Source organism: Sinocyclocheilus rhinocerous, unplaced genomic scaffold (genome assembly GCF_001515625.1).
Source record: "Sinocyclocheilus rhinocerous isolate Xijiao unplaced genomic scaffold, SAMN03320098_v1.1 scaffold2071, whole genome shotgun sequence".
NCBI classification, from domain to species: Eukaryota; Metazoa; Chordata; class Actinopteri; order Cypriniformes; family Cyprinidae; genus Sinocyclocheilus; species Sinocyclocheilus rhinocerous.
The window spans coordinates 428,924-441,455 of record NW_015649573.1 but is presented as its reverse complement, the minus strand read 5'-3'; the positions used below and the strand labels follow the sequence as shown (position 1 = coordinate 441,455).

Here is a 12,532-nt window from a genome sequence, read left to right as displayed (position 1 = left end):
TTATATTGCTGCTACGTCTCCATCACACCATCCTCCTCTCTACTCCAGCACCCTCATTTTTCTTTCTGTGTTCTTCTCTAAGCACTTCTCCTACTCTGTTCACAGTGCATTCTGGGTAACTCCTACAATGCACCTATCTACTTCTAGTAGTTTGGAAGCACCAGATGGTTGTAATTGTCTCTGTCAGTTGTGCTCAGGAGAAAAGAGTTAACCAGACTTCACCCTTGCATTTCTTCAAAGCTTTCTATTTGTCATCTGTAAATTTTGAGCTCTCGGAAGTGATAAGAGACTATGTACTATTATTCATTATTTTTTCTTTGTTGTTTTCTCGTGATCATGGCTTAATGTTCTTGTGATCTCAATATAAAAACTCTCGTCCAGGTGAATAAAGCACTTATTTTTTTCTTCATTTTACTTTAAGACATGATAGTCTAGTAGCATCGTTTTTAATATACAATGGAACAAGATAAACCAATATATTTAGTTAATCGCAGCAACTGAAATTGAAATTGCATTTTGAATGTATAATACTTATTACATATGCAAAGATGTTACCCAATCATATCACAGTTACATTACCATTTTAAATCAAAGGGCCTTTTATTTCTAAATTATGACTGTGTTTGATGTAAAAAATTCTACATTTTAAGTGGACCTCAGGAAATATTATAAATATTTTTCTTTTTTAATGCACAACCCCTTCTTATGACTTTAGAGCCCACTACAGTTAAGTGAATACATCACTCTGCAATGGATTGCTGTATGCATGCATTTGTTGCTGCTGTAAAGTAATCTGACCTGTGCACCTAATTTCGTACCTGCTCACCAAACTTGCATACCCCCAGAACAGATGTGGGAAATAAATAGAAGCCATTTGCCTTCTCGACCATTTTAGGAGTAAACGTCACAGTTACATCACTGCAGTTGTGTGTGCGCTATGGTGGCAGAAATATGGAATGTGAATGAGGCCAAATGTCTTTAAACAGAATGCATGAAATTTGAGTGCGTCAACACGCTCTGTTTGCCCATATTAACATGACAACACGTACAGCAGCCAATGAAGTTGTTGCATTCAAGACTGTATTTGCATATGTGACGTGATGGTACATTGATATATACATATACAACACATCAGACGTCATGAGAATTTCCAATTTGTTGCGTCTTTACATGCACTAAAGAAATGCAGCGAAAACTGACACCTTAACATGACCAGATTGTGCATATCTACACATACAAAAGAAATGTGCTCAAAATTGCATGTTAACGCAGACAAACTGTGTGTTGAAATGGTCAAATTTCACATGCCCCGTTTGACTTTTGGCTCTGTCTGCCTTCCATACAGAAAATCGGTGGTAACAATTGGCGGAAAATGGGTGAGGTCTATGCAATAAGGAAAAAATGTATTTGTGTGCCTTTGGATGTCAGAATTGAATGCAAAAAAAGGTGTTCTTAATTTTTATAGAATCTGTCACAGATGCCCTTTACAGTTCTAACATTAGGATTACAATATTTTCCATAGATTAGATATTGGTAGTAGTAGTTCTAGTGTTTTATCTAAAAAAAAAAAAAAAAAAGGTTAATATTAAACCAGACATGCAAGTGCAATATATTGTTGTTTGACTTGTTTATAATAGCTAACTTTTTCCACAAGGTGGATCCTTGACCTATAGACCCGACAGTGAGTACGGGTCAGTAAACCTCACCCAATTGCTAAGGGTTAGCTTATTAGTGTAAGAAAACCTGTCTTTTCTGAAGGCAAACCATTAAAATAATTGCAGATGGCATCCGCCTTTTGCAAAATCATTGAGAGATGCCTGCAGAAACACACACAAAAAATGACGTAAATGGCATATTTTGGATTAAAAATAGCACATATTCCTTTTGTTGTTTTTTGAAAGGTCAAAATAAGTCAAGATCATGATAAAGTTAAGTGGATCACGCCACAACAAGACGGAAAAATTATTAATACATGTCCTTTCTATAGATAGCATTGTTCGCTTGGCATAATTAAAACCATAATGTCCAGCTCCACTCAATCCTGTTGGATAAGCTCATTTGGCTAGCCGTGCAGGTTTGTGTTTGCGAGTGGAATCAACAAGAAGAACCCAGAAAAGCTGCACTGTGTAATGCTGTTGGCTGCCAGGTGGAGAGAGTGTGGATTGTACTTCAAAGCCCAGGAGTGAGCCGGGATTGCTTCGGTTGGAAAAAGACAGAAATGAGCAGATCAGCTCTGAACGGCATGGACATTTCTGGTTTTTCCTTTTTTTTTTTTTCATTTCACAGATGCAGCCCACACTGTGTGTCATGTCGTGTCCTGAGGTTATGCAGCATTTGAAGAAAGAAATCTGTAATAAATGCCATGAAAATGCCCAGCGCAATCACTTTTAGTCAAACAATTAATAACTGATTGTGATGATATTTTCATCTTCACATTCCATTGGCTGTAGTATATCTGACCGATCTACACCGTCTTACTCTTTTTTCCACCTCTCTCTGGTCTGTCTTCCAGTAGTCAACTATCCTGTAAATGGGTAAAGCTATGTGGGCACGTTGAACTGAAATGTTCTGGCATTTCCAGCATGGATTCCCACTGAATCGCAGGGCTGTCTGCCACTGTATGCGTCCAGGGAACAGTGCACTCAACTGGGGCTGGAGATGATGGATGTGGCCCTCGCACCACTGGAGGAAGCCTCCATGTGTTTCAAGCTCCATAATACACCTACTCATTCATCTTTTCTCTCTCCCTCCCATCCAGCACAACATTCCCATATGCTCTCAGTAATTACGGCCTGTATTTTCTCTCTGATGCACAGTGGAGGGAGGAACACTCCATGGATGCATCTGTGAAGGTGCGTATAAACGGTTTCCTCAAGCTCCTCTTCCTCTTGAGCGAGTAGCAGCAGTGCTCTTCCCTCTCGTTTCTTTTCTTTATCTGTCTTATTTTAGACCTGCGATCTCATTACAAGGCTCTTGGTGAATTTTAAAGGCTCGATTGGACAAGTTTAAAAAGGAATGACTAAAACTGAAAGTCAAACCATTTTTCTTCTTCTTCTTCCTCCCCGCAAACACACCGCAGGAGTGGCCGCTGAGCCCGGTTAAGTCTCTTAGCATCTCACCCTCCTGCTGAGAGACACGACAGATCAAAAAACCTTCTCTCTGCGCTCTCCTTCTCTCATCCCCTCCCTTTATCCATGTCTCTTTCTTCCACCCTCTGTCATTTCTTTTCCACTTATTCCAATTCTTTCTTTTATTTTTTTTTTCCATCCCTCTTAGTCAGTCCTCTCCTATTTTGGTCATCTGCTTTCATGTGGCAGTTTGAGAGACTGACTCGAAGAGTCTTTCTGGGGTGTGCGGAGGGAGGGGAGGTGTAAACGAAAAAAGGATGATGGATTGGTTTGTTTTGCAAACCCAAGCATGCCTCATCCCCTCCACCCCAGATATGCAGTGATCCTTTCTGCAGTTTCTTTAATTATTGAAAAATATGCAAAACCATTCAAATTTAGACAAAGCATTTGTGTAATTAATTTAACCCTTTCTTCAATGAGTTCTCCTTTTTCAATGTAGTGTAAATCCATTTACTTGCCATCAAGCTTGTTTCCCAGAGCAAGAGTTGCTCAAGGAAGAGTTCACTTTTTTGTGAACACATGGCGCCATCTAGAGGTTGAGGGATAGTAGGCCAACCAGTCTACAAAATAATATTGATTTATTGTTTTTAATCATATATATTCCTGTTAAATCCTGTATATTATACACGTTGTTAAACAAAGAAAAAGGTACAGCATAACATTCACTTATTTTGACAATTCTGGGGAAAAAAACTTTTCAAGAAAAGAAAATTAATTGGGTAATATTGTGTTATTAGGTTCAAATGCTGTGTGGAATTTTCCAATATTATTTACACAAGTAAATGCTGGTTATTTAAAGAGACACACCACAGTTACACAAAGTCAGGGGGATACCATCTGTGTAAAGAAATATCATATCTAATAAATTTACTAGTTCTTATTCAGGAATTGAGGAATTAAATGCAGTCAAAATATTAGCATGTATCTATGCATATTGTTGAGCAATAAGGAAAACAATTCAGGTTTATTTCACATGTTTGAGATGCAGCTCATACAGAGGATCTTTATCTGGTCAGTACATTCACATTTATCATCTTACTAAAGTAATTAATATGAACTAGTAACATGAATTAATCTTTATATTTATTATGTGTTAATATAGAAAAGATCCTTGTCCACGGTAGTTCAGAAGACTTCATGTACTGAATGCTGAATGTTTGGTGGTGTCATGGGATGGAAAGTCAGTGCGATTTCCACACTTTGAGTCAGATTAGGGATGATAAAACCTTCTATAACTGAGATTTTCATTCATTCTTTCTTTCTTTTTTGTGTATGCTATTTGTTGTGTCTGTTCTTTCAGATAATATCTTTGAATGTAATGAACTTTGAATATAAAATACTGTAATTATTTTGAAGATATATCATTATATATAGAATTGTTTTGTCACACAACATTCATTGACCCCTCAAAAGCATTTTAATGGAAACATCTGAAGCTGCAAATCTGATAAGATGAAGGAAGTCAGCAGCTGAAATGGGATCAGTGAAATGGGATCTGAAAGTCACCACACGCATCTGAATTTCCATTTGCAAAACAAAGATGTCAAATATTTTCCATCTAATGCACAGAAGAAAACAAATATAAGCCATCAATAATCTTTGGAGGATTGCAAAATGAAACACTTGACTTGTGTATAACTAAAATACTGTTTTCAAAAGCACTTGTGAAAAATATGAAATTCAAATAACTGTTCAAATTATGAAAGTCAAATAACTGTTTAAATTACAAACAAATGTAATAAAAATGCCTTGGGACTGAAATAAGCTGTGTGTTTGAGATATTCCAACACATTCGATGCCAGTCACCAGATCATGTATTATGGATAAACAAAATTAGTATTTACATTGTTGTCTTTTTAATTTGAACCCCAGTTTATATTCTACAAATAAAATGGTTGATAGATAGATAGATAGATAGATAGATAGATAGATAAATAGATAGATAAATAGATAGATAGAGCTCTCTTGAATACTTTGTAGATGTTTGTCGAAATTGCAAGTAGTCTTTCTCATATATATAAATGTTTTTATCCATATCAGTGTCAGTATTTTATTTTAGTATTTTTTGTTCATTTATTTTGTAGGTCACCATGTTTGACAAAACCTTGGATTAACTTTGGTATTTGACCAGCTGAATGTACGGAATCCTTTACCTAAGTGTGCATTTTTATGCCATCATATACACTGAAGTCAGAGCTTTGCAATCGGCTGCTCTTTGTCCGTTTGCTTCCTCGTTTGGGGATGTTCAGTGATGCATAGCAAACTTCTATATGGACATCCTGTGGAAATGTTTTATATACTGTAAGTAGATAATATGTTTTTGATTGTAAAACAACTGTGTACCATTATTAGTGGGTTTAGAAAAAAAATGCTTCATTAGTATAGTGGTAGAAGAAAATGTAAAAATTTCAAATAGAATTACATAATTTTGACTTTGCATGAAATACAAATTATATGAATATTGTATGTCTTCTAGACTAATACACTGTGCTCATACAGTACATTAAAAGTAGGGTTTGTTTTGTTTGGTTTTGTGGTTGCAGACTGTGCTGTGTTGATAAATTATTAACATACAGATGAAATATTGACTATTGTAAACTAATTTCAGACTCATGACTTAGCACTTTTCTGCATATTTGTGGGCTGCTGAGTTTACCTGTTCTTGGCTCAACTGTCTTCACGTCTCAGAACTGCTTTGATGACCTTCAGACTCCTTCAGCACTGTGAATGGCAGAATCAGAGGCTTATCTCTTATGACAGTTCTTCAAAATATGACTCCCTCAAACATAGAGCTACAGGAAACATAAACTGTATTATATCTAGTTGACTAGATATAGTCAATTGTTAAATTGTATATATAAATCTCACCTGTCTTGTGGCAGCATCTGTAGCCACAAACAAAAGCCAAAATGGCAGAGAGAAGAGAACATGCAGGACACACTGTTTGCAGTATCAGCCAGCACTGCCAGCAGTCACAAACTAATTCAGGGGGGCTTTCTGAGGGGAAGACGGATGAATAAATGCTCATTAATGACCATACCTTTCAGTAATGAATTAGTTTGATTATATGAAGTTGTTCTTTAGTTTTATTGACTGTGCTAGAGCTACAGCTACTGTATATACACTGTATACACACTCAATGCAGAGGGTTTGCTGTCACAGAATCCCTAACCTCCATTTACCATTTTAGTGTTTGACGTCTTTATAATCCATTTCAGAACAGTGATTTGTTTCCTGTGCAAATTCAATTTAAAACAGGACATGACCTACATTTATTTGAAATCTATTTATTTTGGTTGCCTCGTCCTACACTCTCAGAAAATGCTGTCACTTGGGTGGTACCTTTTCAAAACGTACACTTTTGTTTCTTTTAGATACTAATATTTACACTTTTGGTAGAAATATGTACAAAGGCGCCTTTTGAAAAGATACCACCTCAGTGAAAGCTTTTGTACCTTTTTTATTTCTGATGTGTAATGAATCATTCTTCTAAAAGCATTTCTGAGAAAACACACCAAGTGGCTCTTTGTAGGTGTACCTACACTGTCTTGTTAATGTGAATATCTGTATAATATAGGTAGATAGTCGCATCAGATATATAGAATTAATTCTATTTTATAATATTGTGTTCTACTAAACATTGGAGTTCATCTCAGTGCTCAATTACCTCAATGCTGCTCAAATTAAAACTTTTAAAAATACATTTTAAAAACTTTTTTTTTTTAATGTATTTAAATTACATTTAGTACATACACTTCTGCATTTGACAAACACTTTTATCCAAAGATATTTACAATGCACTGTAAAAAAAAATATTGTAATTGTAGCTATAAAAGACTGGTAGAATTGTTAGAAGAAAAACGTTTCAAAAAAAGTTTCAAATATGATCATTTTTACATTGCGTGAAATCCACGCAAATTATCATAAATATTAGCAGGAAATCAAGACTAATACATTGTACTCATAAATTAATAGTAGGGTTTGTTTGTTTTTGTTTTGTGGTTGCACACTGTGCTGTGCTGATAAAATAAAAATAAAATTAATTTTAGCTGTAAAAGACTACAGTAAAAATGCTACAGTATACTCCCTTTCAATATACAGGGAAAAACTATAGCCTAATACATCTAATGGGACATTTCATAATATTTTAAGTACTGTTAAATGTACAATTTTTCTTAATAAAAAATGAGTCATCTTATAATTTACAGTGAAAGCCATAAACTGACATTCCTACAATTTCCTGTGTGACAACTCACATTTTTATAGTTTATAGTTTTTGGTATCAGTCATGTGTATTGGGGTTTAATGTGTTACCATGATGGTGTTTTTTGTATTTACGTGCATACAACTGCGTGCACCTTTAATATATTCGTATTTACCTCAGCTTGTGGTAAAGCTATTTCTGATGGACTTTAATTCATCATGTGTCTTTCTCTTTACCACCAGGTTCATTATGGTGGCTGTCAGTATATGTTACATTTACGTATAGCAGCATGGACTTGATAGTTTAGAAGAACAGGGCTATTGGATTTACCAGTTTCATTTTGACATTTTATTTTATTTTAGTATTCTTTATTTATTTATTTGTTTGTTTGTTTTGTAAATTACCATTTCAAACTTTTTTCTGCCAACCACAGCTGTCAAGGTTTTTTTTTTTATTATTATTATACAGTGTGCATTTAAGGTATACATTTGATCAGTTCATGCATTCCCTGGGAATCAAACCCATGATTTTAGTGTTGCTAGCACCATGTTCTACTGAATGCAGAGCTATATAGATCTCAGAAGTGCAAGAGATGGAAATGATAATACCCACTTTGTTGGCAAAAAAATCAAAAAGTAAACAAATGTAAGTAAGAGTTTTAAACGTCTCTCATTTTTAAAGTGTTTTAGGACTATACAGCAGATTATGCTTCAGCAGATTATTCATTGCTCTTTATTTTACATTGTTTGCAGTGTGAAACAAGCTTACCAGGTGAACCGTATGTGAGCTTTATGAGAGTATCACCAGTGTGATACACATCCTTCTCGAAGATTATTCCGTTCTGTTTGATGTCTTTTTTCCCAACCCTTGAGCAATAGTAGAGACCAAGGTCTGCTCCAGTGATGTTCTCGATCACTAAGTCATAGGATTTTGAAGCATTGTTCCAGAACACAGAGAATCGTGGAATGGGTTGTAATAGGCTATTGTATGTAGAGATGATCAGAGGCGGTTGGATCTGTGAAGAGCAGATCTTAACCCAATGAATCTCCTGTCCAATGACAATCTCACTGTCACAGGGAAGAGTTGCATTATCTCCAGGCCTGACCACCACCTCCACCAGCGTTCCAGAGACTTTCCAGTAAATGCAACTCAGTGCAACTACATTCAACCAGAAATGATGGGTTACTCCGAGAAAAATGACGGGTGTACAAAAAATGCACAGTCCTTATATTGAGTGATTAAGAAATGCACATGTACAGTTATTCAGAAACCAATATTTACACTACAGATGAAATATACATATTTAAACCAGAAATATGAGAAGAAATCACTTACTGAGTGAAGTGATAGAAACCTTCATGCTGGCCACATGTGTGGTGGTGCTTGTGGGTGAGGCATATGTAACTGTCAATGTGATTTCCGCCTTTTGATTTGTTGTGCATAGATAAAACATCAGTTTAACCATGCAAACATATACTATATGTGTGTGTGTGCATATGTATTTCTTAAAGCAAATAGCACAACAAATATTTTTTTAAAATGTTTCAATGTTTGTATTGAAAACAATGTTTTTTTAAAGACAACCCTATTGTCCTCAACATCCATCAGATTTTGATTTAAATGTGTTTCTTGTTTAGTTTCATTAAATGTGGTTTGTTATTGTAGCTAATACAATGGCGTGAAAAGACAGTAAGGCAAAAGTATTACAACGTTCTACCTCTAAGGGTTTTAATGTATAAACACGAGGCTGTAAACCTAGTTAATTTGAAGATGGAGGGAGACCGAGGCTGAATTTGGGTCAGTGGTTTGAGTGGCATACATGCATATGTGGACCTCAAAGACCACTCAGATACACAGGCGTCAAATATTTTCCATGTTTCTGTCTGACGCACAAAGAAACCTGCTGATATGAAGAATGATAAAATACAGCAGGCATCAGCAATTGAAAGGGGAAAATGAATCTTTGACACTTTAAAAGTGTCACATTTTAAAATCATTTTGTTTTAGTCCATGAGGTCTATTCGTTTCAGTTAAAGTTTCTTGAAATAAAACAGTTGCCCTTTATTTGTGCTACTTTATATTATTGTTAGCAACAGGCTGTTATGCTTGAATTATATGTATGAAATAGTAATAAGGTTTGATTGGCTTAGTATAATAGCCGTAGCCTATATATTATTGCCGAATTTGAAAAGAGTGAACTGGATTTATACACCTTATGCTGAATAAAATACTTTTAACTACTAACAGTTAGTCAATTCATTGGCATTTGTTTTATGAACAATTAAGTCTGGTATGAAATAGATTACTAATAAAAAACAAAAGTAGGTAATGTAATAGTACTACGCTACACTTTCCCCCATATAGCCTATAGAAAACGCATAACATAGCGACCAGCGACATCTAGAGGTTGTTGAAGGAAGTTCGCCGTCAGATAATTAGCCTATAATTATATGTGATATTAGTAATTTTCAGTACTATTTAGGGCAGATAGGGTGGATAGTATGCACATTGGGACGCAGGGCCGGTGTTACATTTTCCCCCCAAATGTATCTGTATGACTTCCACCACCTATTGTTATGATTTTTGTATATGTGACCCTGGACCACAAAACCAGTAAGTATAGCACGGGTATATTTGTAGCAATAGCAAACAACACATTGTATGAGTCAAAATTAGTGATTTTTCTTCTATGCCAAAAATCATTAGGCTATTAAATAAAGATCATGTTCCATGAAGAAATTTTGTAAATTTCCTACCGTAAATATATCAAAACTAAATTTTTTATTAGTAATATGCATTGCTACGGGCTTAATTTGGACAACTTTAAAGGCGATTTTCTCAATATTTAGATTTTTTTTACACCCTCAGATTCCAGATTTCCCAGTATCCGAGTTTTTGGGGGGGGGGGGGGTTCAAGATTTTACATCTTTAATACTATTTTCAGTTAAAATATATATTCAGTATATTTTTTAAAGTGTTGTTTTATATGTATCGGTAAACGCTTAAATTAGTGCATTACAGCCAGGTTTTAGCCGCTTAGGGTGACCATACGTGCCATGTTCCTAGTACGTGTCCTGGCCAGGATTTGTTTTGGCTTTGTTTTCCTGTTTTCATGCTTATTGAAGGTAATGATCGAAAAGTAGTTTGACCAATAACATGCAAGCATTGTACATAATGGACCAATCATGGCGTGTGAGAAGGTGGGATCTACGGTCAAAGCGATGCAATTACGTGTACATATTAGGTGTGTTCGACTTAAAAGCAGCACGGCTCAGACCGATCAGTGTTTGACATCAAAGTACCTCGAGAGCGTTTCGAAAACATAACCATCTGTATGGTACTTTGATGTCATACACTGATCGGTCTGCACAGGCAAACAAAGCCAAAACCTAAATATTTTAGGCAATATAGAAATCCTGGCCAGGACGCGTCCTGGGAAAATGGCATGTATGGTCACCCTATTTTAGCCTAGCCTACATGTCATGTAGATGTACAGTTTCGAGGTTTTGTAAACAATTGTAAACAAACATGCATTTTTTAATACTTTCGAAGATGAATTTAAACAATCGAAAAAGCCACCATGACATTACTTGTATGTCTGTAGTCCATAACAAACTACCAACAGCCAGAAGCAGCACTTAAGTTTATTAGGTTTCCAATCCCTTATGATGAGACCCGTTGATCGCTCTTGATTGGAAGCCCCGGTATCCGGATACCAGCGTCACTCAATCAGCATCAAGCGCAACACACGGCCGCTTTGGGAAATGGCCGGACTATCCAAACTGTCCGACAGATTATGATGCGAGTGAGATGAACCTGCTGGACACCTGACGAGATGATCCTCCTATAAAATGCGTACAGTTGCCTGCACTTCACCGGCCATGTAACTTCTAGTGTTGTGAAATCATTATGCAAGAGAACAAACCGGATTGCTTGTACCAGCGGTATCCCAAGGACATAATGACTTCGGCTGTTCCTCGATCGGGATTTGTTGTCTTTTGCATGGTAAATCCAGTTTTATTCCTCTCGATACGTGACATTTATACTGAGCGATTTAAACGGCACGTGCTTAGCAAGTTGAACACTACAGACTGTCGACATGCTTAAACTTGATTGCTGTCACTGCTCGTACTTGACCGATATAAAGTTGGTTCGACATTTGACGTTTGACATTTGTCAGAGATTCAGCCTCGGAAATCTTCAATAGTTCTTTAATGATTTAGCACAAGGACAAGAAACATAATGTGTTATAATTGTTTTCAAATGTAGAAGAGAACACACAATGTGTTTTATTTGTTTTAATCTGCCTTAAAGTATTGTAACTGATGGACCTTATAATGTAAAAGTGCAGGATAGGGACCGTCTGCAAAGTGCAAAACCAAGAGCAAAACGCACAATTATTCCATCTAAATGCTTCACTTATGAAATGTATAAAAAATAAATCTCAGATCTAAGGGGTGTGTCTTATTACTGGCTCATAAAAGAACATTTAGATGTTGGTTTTATTCACAGAACTATAGCACAACAAAAGCTATTGAAATGGAACAATTGAGAAAAAGCTTGCAAAGCATTACAAATATTGTGCAGTTTACCGCCTCCTAGAGGAAGATATTGCACTCGTCTTGACCAAGTTTGACATTCAGAAGTTTAAATAAATTAATTTAGAATGCACACAGTTTGATATGTAAACTTAAATGGGTGTGTCTTGTTACTTGTTAAAAGTACAATATTTACAGCCATCTTTTACTATCATAGGAAAATCAGGATGCGTTAAGATTTGGTGTCAGCTTAGGCGCCATTTCATTCTACAGACAACACCTCTCTTATGCCCTGTTCATTCTAATCCTCTTTTCCCTCCCTCTTTCAATGATAAGGCTTTTGCAGCCTGGGTGGATAATGGGATCGTTTCTATTAAGGATCTTTACATTGATAGCGTATTTGCATCATTCGAACAACTGACTCAAGTTTTTAATTTGCCACGGTTCAATTTTTTCAGGTATTTGCAGATCAGGGATTTTGTCCGCAAGCATTTCTCTGGGTTCCCTTTGATTCCACCCTCTACTCTGATTGATACCATTTCCAATATCAATCCTTATCATAGCGGAGCCATCTCTAAGATTTATAACATCTTGCTCACATATCATCCCTTGGCCTCTGACGGTCTGCGTCTTACATGGGCTAGGGATCTTAACATTGAGAT

At 36.0% G+C, this 12,532-nt stretch overlaps 1 protein-coding gene across 1 annotated transcript in view; it reads left to right on the top strand.

The window, feature by feature from the left end:
- Positions 1–11,025: 11,025 nt before the first annotated feature.
- Positions 11,026–12,532, top strand: part of LOC107710753 (protein CutA homolog) — an 11,870-nt gene continuing 10,363 nt past the window's right edge. Inside the window, exon 1 of the mRNA XM_016515593.1 lies at positions 11,026–11,337. Within this exon, the coding sequence (XP_016371079.1) occupies positions 11,242–11,337 (96 nt within the window). The 5' untranslated portion in view covers positions 11,026–11,241. The remainder of the gene's footprint in view (positions 11,338–12,532) is intronic.